At 41.5% G+C, this 18,057-nt stretch overlaps 2 protein-coding genes across 3 annotated transcripts in view; one reads left to right on the top strand and one right to left on the bottom strand.

The window, feature by feature from the left end:
* Positions 1 to 905: 905 nt before the first annotated feature.
* LOC115778090 (cytoplasmic polyadenylation element-binding protein 1) lies at positions 906 to 13,637 on the bottom strand. 2 transcript variants are annotated; one of them, XM_030726109.1, is made up of 12 exons: positions 13,457 to 13,637; positions 13,045 to 13,213; positions 10,814 to 11,035; positions 9,377 to 9,606; positions 7,100 to 7,355; positions 6,892 to 7,005; positions 6,189 to 6,293; positions 4,333 to 4,469; positions 3,689 to 3,887; positions 3,482 to 3,576; positions 3,255 to 3,335; positions 906 to 2,329 (listed from the first exon to the last, which is right to left on the bottom strand). In XM_030726109.1, the coding sequence occupies exons 1-12, from the start codon at positions 13,469 to 13,471 to the stop codon at positions 2,219 to 2,221; spliced, it is 1,734 nt and encodes a 577-aa protein (XP_030581969.1). In that variant the 5' UTR covers positions 13,472 to 13,637; the 3' UTR covers positions 906 to 2,218. The 2 variants fall into 2 exon arrangements, with proteins under 2 accessions (XP_030581969.1, XP_030581970.1); XM_030726110.1 differs by having other exon boundaries at positions 6,204 to 6,293.
* Positions 13,040 to 18,057, top strand: part of LOC115778091 (solute carrier family 25 member 44-like) — a 55,194-nt gene continuing 50,176 nt past the window's right edge. Inside the window, exon 1 of the mRNA XM_030726115.1 lies at positions 13,040 to 13,269. The gene's annotated coding sequence lies outside the window, so the exon portion shown is untranslated. The remainder of the gene's footprint in view (positions 13,270 to 18,057) is intronic.

The following is an 18,057-nucleotide window of genomic DNA, read 5'->3' as shown; positions in this document are numbered from 1 at the left end:
TGTAGGTTTGAATGAGAGGCAATAAAAATTTCCTGGCGAATGATAAAAATTCACGGTGGCGTCATGGCCACGCCCTCTGGTGAAAACTTACCATTTTTAAATTTTAGATTTCCCTTGGTGTTTAGATTAGACAAACCAAATATGAAGTTAATTCAGAGGTTTTAGACTGTATCATTAGAAAAAGTCTGAGGGGTGCAAATCGGCAAATTTGCGCAATTAAAAATGTCGGACTTCCTGATGGCTTTAGGGCATCGCTCCAAGAGGATTTTTTTGTGCATCTGGACATGTTACATGTGAAATTTCATACATGTGAAACAGCAGTAGGGGAATCCACTTTAGGGGGCGCTAGGGAGCCATTTTGGATGGCCCTTTCCCAAAACCATTAAAGCCCCCAAAAGGGCAATTTATTTAAAAAAAAAAAAAAAAAAAAATTAAATGAAGCAATTACAATAAAGCCTTCACACATTTTATGCACAGGCCCTTAAAGATTTTTCCTTATAATACTGGAGACCTTGTACAGAGGACAAAGTCTACTCAATGTGGGGAATTGATGTACATTTACAAGAAACACTAAGCAAGTTTAAGAGTAACTTAAAGGGAAATTTGAATTCTCCTCAACTTGATGACACCTTGAGGAAATGTAAAAGCCAAATGTGCTAATGAGTAAGCCAACACTGTAGTACTCTGAAGGACCAGCAAAACTACAGGGAAGTTCACTAGCCAGTTACCATATTAACTGGATTTACATTTTACCATCTCAGCAGACGAGCACTTCCAAATTCTGGTCACTTTAATGCAATATAGCTATTTAGCAGTGACCTGCAGGGGTTGGTGAGACCAAGATTTCCCAAGGATGACAGTCATTAAGAGTCCAGACATCACCAGTAATGCTTAAACACCTTTATTGTGCCCAATCTGAACATACTCCACAACTGTTAAGTAGCAGCAAACTTGGCAGACCACAATGAGGTAGACTTTCAAAACTCTAAAAAGCAGCTGGGCTAAGGGACAACAAGCTCAGCATGACAAACCTAATGGATAAAGAAAAGACACACTGTCTTTGGCACACAGCTTATTATGCATTTATATCCAACTGGAACAGGAAGGCAAAAATGGGATAAGAAAGCATTTGATCATGTACTGGTCTACTCAAGCTCTGGATAGATATGTTATCATCAGCTAAGTGGAAGTTCTTACATTCAACAGGAAACAAGCAGCTGTTCTAACATAGGCATGCCCCCCTGCTGATGTACAAAAGTGATTAAAAACCACTGCCACCTCTCCACACGTGCAAATTAAAAAAAGTGCAAAAATCAAACTATGTACAAATGATTTGCTCATACTTTCAAGATCCATCAGTTGCTTGGAAAAAAAATTAAATGGATTACCAGTTGAGTCATATCCAGTACTATTGTTACATTTAATATAACTGGACCAACTAAGTTGTAGTACAGCCAACAATTTGCACCTATTCAGTTGAAATTTGGGAGGGCAAATTAAAAAAAAAAAAAAAAGCCAGGAAAAATAAAATTAGAAAAAAAAATAAAATGGGAAAAAAAAAAAAAAAGAAGAAAAAAAAGGGGTTTTCCCCATAGAGAGCCACCGGGTAGAATTCTGTTCAAAATTTTCATGTCATGACTTAAAACCGTTTGTGTACAAATTAGTAAAAAACTGCGTAAAAATGTCTGAAATGCGACTGGTTAAATGAAGCCCAACATTCAACTCCCAAAAGTAAGAAACACCAGTTGGCTTGCACAGGAAAAAAACTGATGCCAACTGGGGTAGGGCGGGGGGGGAAAAAAATAAAAATTTAAAGGCACTGTATGGCGTTTGCCAATGAACGGCAATGAGACTTGCGTGATTGCTCTTCACTATGCAACACATGTAAACAAAAGAAAAAAAAAAAAAAAGGCATTTTTATCCACTTAACCTTTAGGCTGACTCCCATCTTTCCATCTGGCCACAAGTCTGGGAAAAATGCATAAGTGTGAAGGGCCCCTTGTCTTTCCCAACAAGGTCACTGTGCATAGTGCCACTGAACAGCAAAAATGTAGCAAGTGCAAAAGTGAACATTTTCTACAGTGATATCCCCAGTGCCTGGTGGTGTGCCACGGTACCCTTGTACCGGAGATCTGGCACACGTGCTCTCCTTGGCAGGCAGTCTTGCCCCGTGCAGACGGGCACCTCCTCTGGCCCTTCAGAGTCTGAATCATGTCCTCTAGCTGGAGTCTCTGTTCTTCTGGTTGCGCATAAGGGGTCGGTGGTTGCTTAAGATGTCCATTGAGTGCTGCCAGTGCCAGCAGGAGCGGCAGTAGTACTTGAAGCAGGCCTGGGTGAGAGTGATTCAGGTCATTATGGAGTTGCATCTGAATTTAACAGTCAATAATTCAGGGGATATTTCCAGTTTATCTGAACTATTGTTTTACTGCTAGTTTGTTAGAACATTGTACGTCAAGTCATTCAAGTATGACTTCTCACAGTAGAGCAGGCTGGACTATAATTATGATGGAAACAAACCACGGATGGGAGAAAAAGCCCAACAGGTATTGCTGCCCCTATTCCAGTATATTCCTAGTCAGTATAAGATATGAAGTCTACTGGACAGAACGCTTTACTAAGGCCCTGTTTACACGATGTCGTTTCCACTGGAAACAGTGTCGTTTTGATGCGTTTCAGCCTTCCATTTACACGATGACACGTGAAACGATGAAAACGATGTAGTTCCCATGCCAGGCCACAAGTTGGCGTTGGTTCTCTTTGCAAAGCTTGTTTACGCAAGACATGCATGCAGGGAGGGACACAGTAGGAAGCGCGGCAAATCGTTTATTACAAAACAGCCAATGTGAGGTTGTGTGTGGACTGACGATGAGGGTGGATCGCTGGTGCACAATGAATTACAAAAACTGTAAAAAAACAAGAAAAGCACAAGAAGCACTCGTGAATCCGCGAGTACTGTTTATCAATTTGCGCCTGGGCAGAAAACTGGCCGTTGCAACCATAGTGCGCATGTGCGAGTCACCAATTTTTTTCACCCCAGTTTCAAGCATTTAACACGAGAACGCAAGCCGGTGCGTTTCTGAAACACTAATCTGGACCCAGTTTCTGAAACACATCGTTTTCACGCCGTCGTCATGTAAACAGAAGGCCGAAACACATCAAAACGACGCCGTTTTCATTTTGAAACTGTCGTGTAAACGGGGCCTAAATGAACCCAGCCACTGCTCACAAGAATGGTGGCAGGAGTTTCCACTAACCTGGTCTCTGCAGAAGAAAGGCCCAGATTGGCGAAGGCAAACTTGACACATGGAGTCTTCCAGGTAGGGGTCAATCTGAACCTGAAGGGAAAAACAATGCTAGTTTATAGCAGTCTGGTAAGAGGCAAGTTTTAAAACATCAGACCCTGTAAAAGGTTTCATCTTGATGTTGGATCTGGAGCGCTCCAGAACAGTCGAGATAAGCGATTAGAAGACACTGCCATTACCTTCTTTGTAAACTTGGGTGTTTTAATCTCCACAAATGCTGCGCACACAGCCTTCAGGTAACTGCGCTGATTATTGAAAGTGACACGTCCAGAGCCTGCACAAGAGTCAAACCATGACATTTGAAGCAACCCACAACCCAACTGCAGCAGATACTGATTGATACAGTAAAAGATGATTCACTGTTGATTAGACACAAGCAGTCTCACCTATGGGGTACTTGTGCTTGTCCGTGTCAATACCAGCATACATGACTCCTCCAAAGAGGTCGTTCATGATGCTGGCCAGCGCCTCCGCGTTCAGCATGCCGTGCAGTGCGCCAACAAACACAGTCTTGCTGGGGTCCAAACGCTGGGCAGGGCAGCGCACGTAGTTACTGTCAGAGATCACCCAGGGTATCACCTGCACCTGTAGCATCAGACAAGAGGGCAGGACAGACTCAGCTTTGTTTTTCCAAAGAGATCAAGTAGTAAGAGCTCATTTCTCTCCATCAGTAACCAGATGAGTCTTAGTAACAAATGTGCTCAAGAATCGCTCAACAATCCACATTATCAAAATTCAGAGACAGTAAAAGTTTTCCCCATTTATAATCAATGTGAATTAGGGATTTCACTTGATAACTTAATCTGAGGTCACTTGAAATCCTTGGAAAGAAAAATCTGATTGAAATAAAAGTTGTGCATTGTCCAGTCCTTGACAGCTTATTTCTTGGTGCTACATTACAGCCAGAATTCAGACAGTCCACAGATCTTTACAACTGCTGAGAACATCTTTGGGTGTGTGGAGTACAATGAGAGCGATTGAGTACTTCATGAAATTAGACTAATGCCTTGCATGCTTTGTTTCCACTCACATCTTTGCATCGCATTCTGCGGCTGGACATCTTGAAGTAGTACTCCCTGTTGTCCTCTGGGTGAAAGGGGTCCTGGGAGCAGGCGTGGAGCAAAGCCCGGACGGACTTTTCATTCTCAAACACCAGGTACACATATCCTGCAGACAAGCAAGAAAACACTTTAGGAAGAAGAAAAAAAAAGGCCACTTGGCCAACTTGCTGTACCACTCTGCATGGGGTGGGAGGGAATGGGGGTGGGAAAAAGCTGCACTTCCCACTGAGGCAAAATGCATGTCGCCCTGCATTAACCCTGTTGTCACATTAAAGATTTAATAGTTGTGACCTTCACCTCTGCATAATGTTTTGATATGGAAAATATTCATGCAAGGTTTCACCAAAACCCTTCAAACCCCCCCCCCCCCCCCCTCTTTTTAAGATTAGATTTTTTTTTTTAAATATTTGTCTATGACCTTGACCCCAGTGACCCCATATACAAGTGCAATCTTGCTTTGGTCATAAGCCATCTACCCATGAAGTTTGGCAAGTGTAGGCCAAATGGTTCAAGTTGAGTGGACACCGCCCAGATGCCTGACCGCCATTTGTGATCACAATACATCGTCTTTTGATGGATGTATAGAAGCACCATCTGGTCAGTGCTGCTTCCTAATTGGACTGATAACTTGGGTGCTACAGTGTTTGAAGCTCCACAGGCCAACAACAAAATGGTATTACAAGCCAGAACTATGATTAACATGGTGACAACAGTAAGACTTGATAAAGCAGTGTTTAATATGAATGAATGATACTTTATTGATCCCACAGTGGGGAAATTACAGCACAATATTTATTAAACATTAATATTCAGGACATTAATATCAGCATCATTGAGTTCAAAGTGACAGTATGGAGGACTGTCTCCACAATAATGCCATTTCAAACTTGGCATAAAATTTTTTTTAGTAGATTAATAATGAAAACCCATTTACTACTCTAGACCAATTTCCTCCATCAGATGTCAGTATTGTTTGGAACAAGTTAATATATCTCAGACTGACGACAACTACCATACTCTCTGCTAAGGCAGACCATATTTGTACAATTTATAAAGTGATGTAATCATGGCGGTGGTACTTCTGTTTTCAATTCGATTTTATATTAATAATCACCAAATCACCTCAAAGCACTTAAATTGTAAAGATCCTATAATAGGAGAAAACCTCAACAAAACATCTATGAGCAGCTACTTGGCAACAATGGGAAGCAGAAACTCAACAGGAAGAAACCTGACAGAACCAGGCTCAGGGAGGGGCAGCCATCTGCTGTGACCTGAAGGTCCTGAACTTTTATTATCTGGAGCTGTGATTTGCTGAAAACTTGACAGGTACTTGACAATGAGCCAGATTAATGCTTAATGCTGTGATTAAAAAGTAACACTAACAAGTACAGCTGGGGGGGGGGGGGGGGGGGGGGGGGGAGAAGCAATGCATACATTTTAAATATTAGACAAATGACATTTTCTGTATAAACAGTTGACTGATTTTAGCGCAAGTCCATAAGCTGAAAATAGCTTTGAAAACAGATTCAATTTTTATAGTAAAGACTTCAAAATACTTGTACCTGTGGGGGTACATCACTGCCGGATGTCCACAAGACTAATTTATACAAATCCTTACAAACTAGAAATTAGCATAGCGCTACTGAGGACCTTAGGCCACTCCTTGCTTCTAGCACCACATTTTATGCTCCATTTATGCCCAGATTCACCACATTAAAAAGACCAGCAGTTACTCACCAGCATACCACATGCTCACCATAGTGCCACCTTAAAACCATAAGGGGAAAAAAAAAAAAAAGATAGCCTACCAGCTCTTTGTTACCTTTAGCCACATTACCTTTGGGAGGACAGCGAGGGTGCTTCCCATCCTTACCCGGCCACTCCACAGTCAGTGGACCATAACCACTGAAGGTGTTGATCAGGCCAGCTGAAATAAAAGGATGCGTTTTATAAGTGGGCTGAAATTGTAAATTTCAATGTGAGTTATGCCATTATAGTAGCATTCCCAGTTTTAATTTCCATGCCTGTAATACTTAAACACTTTATGAAAATAAGGATTTAAGTAGTGTCATATCCAGGAATGCATGTTCAGACCATGCTGCCACTGGTCCCAAGCTCTAGTTTTCAACAGTTGCCATTTAGAGCTAGACACCTGCTAATGCTGTTGCCAAGATACTGGTTAGCCAAGTAAACAATTTAGCATGAATCAGTTCTGTCAAACTACAATAAAAGGTTCTTGCTGCATGTACAAAGTAAACACTGCAGGTGACTTATTTATACCATCAACTTAGTGTTAATTCTCAAGGCCATGCATGCTTAAACATTGCCAATTTAAGACCCAACCTGAAAAACTGAGACCAAGTCAGGCTGGATTTACTGTGGATGTACAGGACAGTTTGTCCTTCAGCATCTTGTCATCTTGTAAACTGTTCTGCTAAGAGGCACCATGAATTCTTACTTTTTAAAAAAAAAAAAAAATTATATACAGCTCTGGGCCTGAAAATAAAAAATGCAGCTGCATTTACCTTCTGTGATGTCCCAGGGCACGCCACCAAGAAAGACCTTGCAGGAGTACAGAGGATCCTTATTGTTACGGGGAGGCAGCTGTCCACTCCAGGTGAATGTCGCCTCATTCACAGCTGGGGTAACACACACACACACACACACACACACACACTTTGTGGATTGGTCCCATGCTCAAACAATTTCAAGATTAAAAAGGGTAGTCACTACCTGCAGCCTGTCTATGCAAGCGGGCCTCCCTCTCAATGCTGAAAGCATCCTCTGGCTGGTCAAGCACATCTGCACCCGGCCATGGAGAGCCAGCACGCCAGCGGCGGGAAACAGCTGAGGAGGAAGGACTGGCACTGGATGGAGGGGTCAGAGGAGAGCTAGTGTCCTGAGGGTCCAGACGAGACCCCAGTCGCAGCAAGTCCTTCTGTACGTTTGATGCGAGATAAGGCAGGGGAGGGGAAATCCGCAAGGTGGACTGGAGGGGGGGAAGACAGTGTAAAGTGGGCTCACATTTTATCAGTTTAAAAAAAAAAAAAAAAAAAAAGTTAGTGAAACTGAATTTGAGAGTGTAGGTGATTTTATACCAAGATAAAGTCAATCTGGCAATTTTGACTTTTCAGATGTTTACAATATGAAGCCCAAAATATCTGCTACCAAAACTTGAAAATTAATCATGAATTTATACAGAACAGCCTGTCAGTGACTAAATCTCAAAGCGTCCCACACAGCTTTTTGGTCTGTGGCACAGTACAAGTTAACCAAATGCTTAACAGTAACTGACAATTATGAATCTGAGCAACTAATGCAATACTCATAAAATGCCTATTTGCTGATGCTGTAAATATGCACTCAGTTTTCCTAGAAAAAGTTGAAAAGGCACTTTCCAAAGCATTTTCTTGGCAGCATCCATGGTTTAAAACCTCCTATAATGGGAGGCTTGAATAACAAAGCTGCTGACTGCTGTGCTCCAATAGAGGTTCGGTCTCACATTGATTTTAAAAAGACCAGAATAAACTCATCTGATGTGAGAATATAAGCAAACTGCTTATCAGAAGGAAAGTGGTTATTTTTAGGACACTCAAGCCTATGTTCATCTGTGTGAGAGCCCAAACTTCAGTTTAAGAGTTGAGGCTTGAGGTGAAGAGGATGAGGTGGAAATGAGGGAGGAGAGCAGTGATGGATAAGAGGAGATGATGATGATGATGATAATGATAATAATAATAATAATAATAATAATAATAATAATAATAATAATAATAATAATAATAATAATAATAATAATAATAAAGTACAGATGATCACAAATGGCTCTTTCAAAGTAACTAAAAGGCATACTATGCATTTAGCCACAGATAAAACAGAACGCATGAATTTGCTGGAAAGACAATTACACACCAATCGGTGAGTACAAGATTTTTTTTCCATTAAACAACCTTTTAAAAATAAATAAATAAATAAAATAAAGGACTGTACTTTAAAGTGAGGTAGCACCTAGTGAGAAATGAAAGTGAAATTAGTGCACACACAAAATCTACTTGAAGGAAAGCTTGCAAATTGGCCTGTGTCCAAATTTAGGCTACTGTATTTTTTGGACTATACGTCGCTCCGGAGTATAGGTCGCACCAGCCAAAAAATGCATAATAAAGAAGAAAAAAAACATATAGGTCGCACTGGACTATAAGTCGCACTTTTTTTGGGGGTGGGGGGGTGGATGATATAATCCGAGACCCAGAGCAGAAATTCCATCTTGAACGGCAATTTAAAATAATAATGGATTAAAGAACAGGAAGAACACGGTTACGCCTACGTTATGCTAACGTAGCACATTCAGCTACATGACGCACAACGAACACGTGTTCGGTATGTTAACGTAACATTAAGTTATTCAGATAACCATAGCATAAAGAACATGCTAACAAGTTAACCAAACCATCAATCCATTGAATTCTTCATCCTCGGTGTCACTTCTAAACAATTCCGTACACTCCGTAGACGAAGCTCCGCTTCCTCTTCTGTGTCGCGTTAGTCAGACTCGTCGTCAGCTGCAGTTCCAATTATTCCAGCCTTTCTGAATCCCAACAGGATGGTTTGGTTGTCACTGAAGCCCATGTTTCCTTGATCCATCCAATGACTTCCAGGAAAGTTGGGTGGCGCATCCTCCCAGTTGCTGTTAAGCTGTGCTCTCCATCCATCATCCACTGCGCCCACAGGTTACGCAAGACTGCCTTAAAGCTGCAGTTCACGGAGATGTCAAGTGGCTGGAGTATTTTGGTTCATGTGTTATAAATGTCACATATACGTCTCTCCGGAGTATAGGTCGCACCCCCAGCCAAACTATGAAAAAAAGTGCGACTTATACTCCGGAAAATACGGTACTTCATTCATGGCACATCCTGTATATTTGGATGTTGCAGTATAACGGCAACTGGAACAGTTACTGATATTTGTGTGTTCACCACCAAACAAGCAACAAGTTAAGAAAGTCATGCGCCTTACCAACATGTCACACAGGTGATCTGAGCCAGAGCTGAAGCCGCTGGTCTCTGAGTCTTCAGGACTGCTGGAGCGAGAGTCCAGAAAGGAGCTTGAGTCTAGGCGGTTTGCCATGCGAGCAACACCAGGGAACTTCTCTAGAATATCAGCAGTCATACTCAAGGAATCAGGAGGCAGGTAGCCTGGGGGCTTTCCAAGGATGCCACTGAAGGGACTGTTCAGTAATCCTAGCACTGAAAAACAATTACACCAATAACAGTATTAAGTTCACTCACATTGGTTCCAGCAGCTGTGGCAAGGTCACACCATAGCTTGTTTGCCATTGCAGCTTTGCATGTAAACTGAAGTGGGATTTGTGCCCACAGAGCTAGATTGATTTGTCAGGAATGAAGCTGAACTGCAAACTCAAGTTTCAAAAGGTGCATCTTCAAGGGTATAAATTAAGTTTTGTGCTGAATCTACAGACAATCAGAACTGAAAGGTAGCAAGGCTGACTGGGGTTTCCAAAAATATTCTTGTTGAAGATACCAGATGTGCAAAGCTGGCTGCCAGACTCAAAGCTTAAATGGTTGAGTCATTCAGTTCATTGCATTTTCTAACCTGACTACTACTGAAACAATTTCTCCCCCTCAGATGCTAGATGCCTTTCTATACATCAAGACTGGAAGCCAGTGTTTTCAAGTCAAGTCCAGTAAATGCCAAGCAACAATTCCCCAAGTATTACAAGCCTCTTCTTCCTGATAACCAAGTGAGTCAGCTGGCAACAGCGACGGGCATGTACTGCACGGCCTGTAAGTCAATAGAAGCCTCTGAGGGGGATTATTCAGCTGTAGGCCGCATTCAATGCCCTGTCCCACTTTGTTGCAAGCCCAGTTTAGAAAGCTCTAAATGAATTCATGCTGGGTTGGTGTGGACATGTGATAAAAACTATAGTGCTACAAATGGGTCAAGTGAAATAGGACATCCTTATCAGTGCCACTCATGACAAAACCCAATCACAAAACTGACATCCAAATGTCAAAATTTACATAAACTTGCTCACCCATGTCACCCAGCTTTGGCAGTGTTAGTTCCTGACTAACTACATACTCAGCCTGACGAGTTTGAGCAACAGGTAATACTTAAATATTTAACTTTACTCTGGTAATATGATTGTTGGGGTTACCAAAAATAAAATTGCTTCACTGGCTGTTTGTGCTTGCTGGATTGCTAGGGATGCAGCAAAGCAAAACTGCCACATCATCCTCCGTAGTGACGCTACACTGTTCCCAGACTGCTGTTCCATCATTTAAATATTAAGTGTTACACAAATCAAGGAACTATCTTACAATATCTATTCCATATAAACAAGTCATGGAGCAAAAACTGTTGAACAGGTATCCCCACCAATCCCACTGAATCCTACAATACATACAAGCTAAACAAAGGTTTGGCACTTACTAGAGGGTGAGCTGTTTTGAACATGGGACAGGGACGTGTGCGTGTCTGTCTCTTGGCTGCTCCAGGGTTTGTCCCAACCAGACAGACGGAGAGACTGAAGGCCCAGGCCCAGGTCTGTGACACCTGGCGGGTCCCTGGACAAAGACATCTCCTGAGAGCCAGGCATGGCGTCGCAGTTTGGGAAAAGCATCCTCCTGCTGCCCACTGCAGCCAGCTCTGACTCTGTGTGCCGAAATCCAGTTCACAGATGTAGCAAGAGAAAGGAGACAAGCGTTAGCCACAAATCACATATTCCCCCCCCTCTATCTGCGTTATATAGAAAAGGGCAAAGTAAGACTTGTCACAAAACCCTTTTGGTAATAAAAACCTCAATAAACTTTGCTCAACACCACATCTCCCCCTACCCTGGCTGATGGCAGAGCTAACCTGCTGCCTCTGTGCCCGGTGCAACTGCCATGCATCTCCGTCCGCATCACTGACCCACCTAGCAGCATGTGACATGGCTGCTGATGCACTCGCACACCCCTGCTAATGACATCAGCTTCCCCCACCTCCCTGCTTCCTTGCCTAACAACTGTGTAATGAAAAATTCCAGCTGGAGCTATTGGCTTGTTGATAGAAGCACTCCCCTCCGGTAGGCACAGCACGTCTCCGAGTCAGTGGGAAGACAGCTGCCGCTGTTACTGCTGCTGCTTACTCTGTGTCTAGCCTTGTTTCCTGAGCGAGCTGACAGAGGCGGGGGGGGGGGGGGGGGGGGGGGGGGGGGGGGGGGGGGGGGGGGTGCGAGGGGCCGAGCTACAGAAGCATGGTGGGAGGCAGCATGGGAGCAGATGACTCAGCAGACTTCAACTATAGTACCTTAGACTTTGGGATGCTCAGGGTGTTTCAGTTTAAGTCTGGTTTGCAAATTGATTTTAGCACGAACTGAAGAAACAGGCAAGCAGTGTCTCACTGTAGCTGAAAGCAGCTGACTGATCAGATGTTGAGGACTGAGTGATTTGCACCACCAGCTCCTCCCTTCCCTCTCCAGGCCTGGAAAGCTTCCAGCTGCCTGATTCAGCAAGACTGGGCTGGGGTGGATGGGACACAGACCACAGCAGAAGTTTAGCTCACTTTGCATCAAGATCCAGCTTACTTTTCTTATGCAACATTTATGTTCTGCTTGTGTCAAACCGAAAAGGGATATACCATCATCTAACAAGACCAGCAGTCACAAGACCAGACATGCCTTAAGCAAACAACTGAAGGAAAGGATTCCAGCAGTGTGCTGAGCTTAAATCTTGGCAAATCCCACTCCTGGGGTTTTAAAAAAAAAAAAAAAAAAAAAAAAAAAACCCTACTGCAATGCTGCAGACCAGCAATGCAGCATGAATCAGCTTCTGGCACCTGAATAAGAGACAAGGTGAAGGAGGGTTAACAGCTTTAGAAAGTGGAAGGGGATTTCCATTTGAGATGATGCAACTTTCCATCTTGCAACACACAACACTGGTTTTGTACCTTTGCATTTGTGTTTCTTCATGGTTTATGTAGTTTTAATATGCAAACCACAGCAGCAGGAGAAGCTCCCAGTGAGGGCACAGAGGTCATGGCCTCCGCTTTCCAAAACTTCAGTGAACACGGAACTGAAAGCACTAACCTTCACATACAACTGAAACAGTGGGAATTTCCAGATGATTCAAGCACTTTTGGACTCAAACTGTTGTTGCAATAGCCCTCAATACTACCTGTACTACTACCTGATGAGGATAAATTGGTTCGAGTGCAATTATTAAGTCTACTCAAAGAAAATTCTCTACTTGAGTAATTGAAACGTACAAAACTGCACTTAAAATGCAACATAAGTCTCCTGAAATACTACAAAATTAAAATACTCTTTAAAAATCAAACAATGAAATCAGCTGTTTGGGACACAAAATTATGGCCTTGATGTTTTTAAACCAAATCATATTTTTCGTGCTTCAAGTGTTTTGATAACAATGAGCACCTGATGTGCAGGTTAAAAAAAAATTAGCAGAATATACTGCTTTACTGATTCTGCTCGGCCTTTATTAAATAGGGTTCACCATTTCAGTTATTTTAGTGTGTCTAAATGTTTTTAAAACGTTATGTCTCCGGGCCAGCTTTAAATAAGGCCGCAGTAGGGTCATATATTCATGTTTTTTTTTGCTTTTTTTGCACTCAGGTTAACTGAAGTCGAACTTCTCCAGAGTGAGCGACAAATGAGGGTTTACCGGACAGCAGGTTTGGCTTTCCCTTGGTGTTGGGTGTGGTGCACACACCGGTGAAATCCAGGGCGTTGCCCAGCATGGTGTTCATCCTGCGGAAGATGTCTGCGTTGCTGCAGGTGGACAGCGCCGGAGACTCGATGTCCGGGCTCTCCGGCCTGCGGGCTTCGTTTCTCTGCAGGAGAAGACCGTGAGAGGGAGGAAGCATTAACCTAACACCCGTGCTAAAAGGTAAGGTCAAGCTTGGGAACCACGCTGCAAAATGAAAACTGTTTTTTTCCCCCCCTTTTCGACAGCTCTGGGGTTATTTTAGGGAGGCACTAAAGGTTCAAATGAGGCCCCGCTGGTAGTTTCAGGACACACGGACGTGGCCCCCAAAACTTGTTTATTTCACCTATTTAATTTCGTTTCAACTCACCAGGGAAAACGCCATGATGTGGACGGACAGCCTAAAAGAAATGTCACAACAATGACCGCTGGATGCAATAAAAGGTCATATTTATGAGACGCGCCAACAGCAAATTAGTCTTAATTTTCCAAACGTGCGCGCTGCAAATGCCAAGGCTCGATGGCCTCCGCCCGTTCACGTGCTCCGCTTCAAAGAGCAGGCCGCCGAGGGGACAATCACGTGTTATCGTCACGGGTTATCATTTAAACCGAGGATTATTTAAAATTATTGAGACAGAATGTGTTTTAGCCATGGAAACATGAATAAAATACTCCCATATCTAAAAACACAGTGCTTAAAAACAGTATATCATATTTTATTACATTTATATTAGGTGGAATTAAAATACATTTTTTTCTAATATATTGATATGAAAATATAACCCCCCCCCCCAAAAAAAAAAAAAAATTGTATAACTCTGAAAACAAGTTTAAAGCATAGTTGTTTTGTGTGTGTGTGTGTGTGTGCAAACTGGACGAATCTGAGATACGACCCTTCAATTCAGAGGCATGCTCTTAAACTTTATTAAGAAAGGTAAGACTTAGAAACAGTTGTGACAAACTCTAATAATAACCTGACTAGTAATAACTAATACATAATAAAATAAAAAACAATAATATAATGAATATAAATAAATGAAATATGTTCATAAAAGACGTGTATACAAATGTAAGGTAATTTACAAAACGTAATAAAATACAAGGTTGTTGGAGGTTTACTTTGAAGATACTAAAAAAAGGAACTATCTTGTATACGTAATTTTATTTGAAAACAGCTTCATATACATTATCGCTGTGACGTGTTTTATTAAAGCAGATGGATCTTGTATTCTTTCTACTTTGTCTTGGTATTTTACATCAAACCCAAAGACTAAATCTTAACACACCACAAATAAATACTAAACTTTGAGCTACAGCCTTCCACTGCTTTGCTGTACATAAATATCATGAATTACAACTCAAGGACTGTAATGCTGGATGAATCTACACACTCTGCTGGAAAATACACTTTCATATCAATGAGCTGACCTGATAAACCTCTTGACCTCTAGGACATATAAACTGATAAGCCTTAGCATTAAATCGCCTGCTTAATATTGTGCAGGCCCCCTTCATGCTGCAAAACAGCTCTGAGTCATCGGTGGCATGGACATGGTATCTCTGGGGGTGCCTTTTGGTGTTTTGCATCATGAAATTGGCAGCAGCTCCTTCGGTCTTGTGGGTCGCAGGGTGGGGCCTCAGTGGATTTGGCTTGTTCCCAAAGATCCCATGCAAGCTTGTTCAGCTTGGAATTTGAGAAGTTTGGAAGCTGGGTCAGCACCTGGGTCTCCTTCCTTGTGTGGTAGGAGACCCCTGCCTTGGGGGAGTGCAGGTGCTGCAATATTTAGGTGGGTGGTACATGTCCACATAAATTCCAAGACCCGAGGTTTCATAGCAGAGTGTTTTATTAAAACAAGATGATTAATTTTATACACTTTACCTGCTGGTGGTTTTTTGGCTGGTGGGTGAATGTCCTCTAGTTGAAAAGGAGAGCCTTTTTTCACCTGTGTTACTGTGGACACTTTAACACTTCGATGAATAATAATAAAATGGTTTATAGAGTGTTTTACTGACTAATAGCATCATTTGGATACCATGTGCCTACTCCTTTGTGGGGAGTTGTTTCATTACACTCTGGAGGCAGTTATTTGTTGGTATCTTGTAATTTTTCAGTGTTTTTGGCACTTTTTCCTTTTATAACTGGTTCCAGTGGTGCAGCCATTTTGATATATCATTTTAGACTTTGTTGCTCCAAAATAGAGGTTGATTGGAAGAGGTTAAAAAGAGCTAATAAGCATACTCAGAAATTAGTGCTGACCAGTATAAACCCATTCTGATCTGAAGCAGTTGTGGTAATGATGGGCAACCAAGAACTGCACTTTCTCTTACTTCAGCCAGACTTATGTAACCTTTACAATAACGCAGCGACCTTGTACTCTTCACCTGCACATTGATAATATCCTGTCCAAGATGCCAAACATATCTACTGAAATTGTCCCAAGGCCTTTTGTTTCAGTGGCCCACAGCTGGGCTTTGCTCCTTTGGTCTCTCCCCATCCTGCATCAAGGTTATTTGTAGATAACTAAAACTAAAAAGTGGGGAAAAAAATTGAAAAACATTCTAGTTAAGTACAACTAATTGAAATCCAACAACTATCTTTAAGAAAAAAATATATACATAAAGAGGCTTTGGTGAGTATTTTTCCTGAACACCCACCAAAGCCTGTCTATATGACTGAGAGTTAAAAGCTTTATGTTTGTAATAACCTCTATGAACTCGCTAAATCTCCCCTGTGACAAATACCCTCTTTTATTTTATTTTTGTGTAATTTTGCAACCACCATCAAAGTGGATTTTTTTTTTAACATTCTGTTTATCAGATTTTATGGAAAATTGTCCAAAAGGCATCAAGAGTCAAAAAGATGATAAATGAATAAACAACCAACTGTAACAGAACCCCCACCCATCACCACCTGTGGCACCTATCCTTACCAAAGCAGTGACAGAGCTGCAACAGAAACAAGACTCCCACACATGCAAATATACAGTATATAAATACATTCCAAAATAAAGAAACATTTTTTTTTTTAAAAAAGTAACAAATAGTAATTGAAAAGGGAAAAAAAAAGTATTATTAAACACACAAACTGCCTCCCATCAAAGTGTTAAAGTGATCCTCAAGCCACTATAATGTTGCAGTTTGTACTTGTAGAACAAAAAGGGTTTCCAAATCTTATCAAAAGTTGATGCATTGCCCGTCTTAGAGTGCCTGATTTTTTCCAATTTAATGATGTAAAGTACCTCCTTCACCCAAGTCATGTAGGTAGGAGGTTTGTGGGATTTCCAGTTCAATATTATCAGCCTTCTGGCCAGCAAGGTTGAGAAGGCTATTAAATTCCTTTCATGGAAGAAAGACTGGCTGGGGAGGGCCAGACACCTGAAGAGGGCGACTAACATCTTAACTAAAATTTTAACTAAAACAAGATGCAACAGAAGTTCAGAATTTCAGCTTTAATTCAAGGTGTTTTAACAGAATTGTAGCATTAACCATTTATGAACTGAAGCCATTTTTATACATAATCCCTTTCAGAGGCTCAATGTGGACAATCGACTGACCAGCAGCTCCACGGCCGGGTGAGGCCTGACCATTGTTACTCTATGACAAATGAAGCTCTTTAAAAGATGCATATTGAGCCACATGAAACTGTACTGGTGAGCGAACATGAACTGGGACCTTGTGCACTCTTAAAACTAGTTGAATACAGTTTTATTGACTTTATTGACTGAGGAAGGGGGGTGTTTGGATTCAAGGATGCTACAAGTTTAAGAGGGTTAGAGGTCATGTTGTTCAATCACCAGATTTTCCATTTCATGAGAATAACGTGGAGCACATGCAGCAGATGAGCATAAAAGCATTTCAGGTGAACTGTGAAGGGATTTAAATTGTCCAGTTAACAGACTGCGTTTGGCTTTTACAGTGAAATATGCTTTGAGACTGTAATCACCACTACTTGCAGTTAAGGCTGGATAAGATGAACACCTATTGATTTGTGAGGAGGGAGGAAAGTCTATGCAGCAGTAGAAATTAGTCATGTGAGAATAATAAAAGATTTATGCCAATATATTAAACTGCTGATGCACTCAGTGCTAGGTGCAAAGCTAGAAAATCTGGTGTAAAACTATGAAAGTATGCTTGTGTAAAAGCAAAAAGAACGAGGTCATTTAAAGGTGAGATCTGATGGTTCTGAGAGCACAGCTGACATTGAGACACTCCCGTGTAGATACTCTTATTTCCATGAGGAGTCTCTGTAGCTGCTGCAGGTTAACTGACTGTGTGGGAGCTGAGACAGTAGAGGGCAGAACAGACCTGCAATAAGACGCATCTCCGGGCTGTTTTTAAACACCATCACCAAACTGGAACAATTATTTTTTGCTAAGAGCCACATTTTTGTACACAAGCTGCTTATGCACTTGACATCTTTCTACACACTGCAGTACATAAATACATACAGTTCTATCAGATAAATATCAACTGCAAAAAAAAAAAAAAGTTACATTTCTCTGAAAACTAGTGGTAAACAGTGACCTCTTAAAAACATGATACTAAATTGTGTTTCACTCGACGTGTGTGCTCCTTTCTGATATGCTAAGTAAGTTTTGTGAGGAAACATTAAATCCTCTCCATTGAGGGAACAGAGTCTAATTTTACATTTGGTTCCAGCCGATGAAAACGGCAGGGAAAAAGAAACGGCGCTCCTTCCGATCTGTAGCATCCTCGTCTTTGCACTCCATTGATTTTATGTCAATCCAAATACTCTGACAGTGATGTTAAATGACCCATATTTCCACGAAGGGCAAATGGCTGATTCTTGGGAGAATATTTGCTTCTTGAGAACCGTTTGTTGCCCTTTAACATGCTTTGTTATTTTCATTCCCATTGTCTGGATTATTTTTATTAGGATCAGAAAATTCATTTAAAAAAAAAAAAAAAGTCAATATGATCGTTACTAAAGGTGATGTCTTAAATGTCTAT

This window comes from Archocentrus centrarchus, chromosome 3 (genome assembly GCF_007364275.1).
Source record: "Archocentrus centrarchus isolate MPI-CPG fArcCen1 chromosome 3, fArcCen1, whole genome shotgun sequence".
Taxonomy (NCBI): Eukaryota; Metazoa; Chordata; class Actinopteri; order Cichliformes; family Cichlidae; genus Archocentrus; species Archocentrus centrarchus.
This window is presented reverse-complemented; position numbering and strand designations above follow the sequence as displayed.

What these genes read in the sequence shown, in the direction of transcription:
- LOC115778090 (XM_030726109.1), bottom strand. An exon ending in TCAAAACAGCTCACCCTCTA is followed by an intron (nt 9,607 to 10,813) that starts GTAAGTGCCAAA and finishes ATTGTTTTTCAG; the next exon opens with TGCTAGGATTACTGAACAGT. An exon ending in CAAGCACAAGTACCCCATAG is followed by an intron (nt 3,577 to 3,688) that starts GTGAGACTGCTT and finishes ACTCTTGTGCAG; the next exon opens with GCTCTGGACGTGTCACTTTC.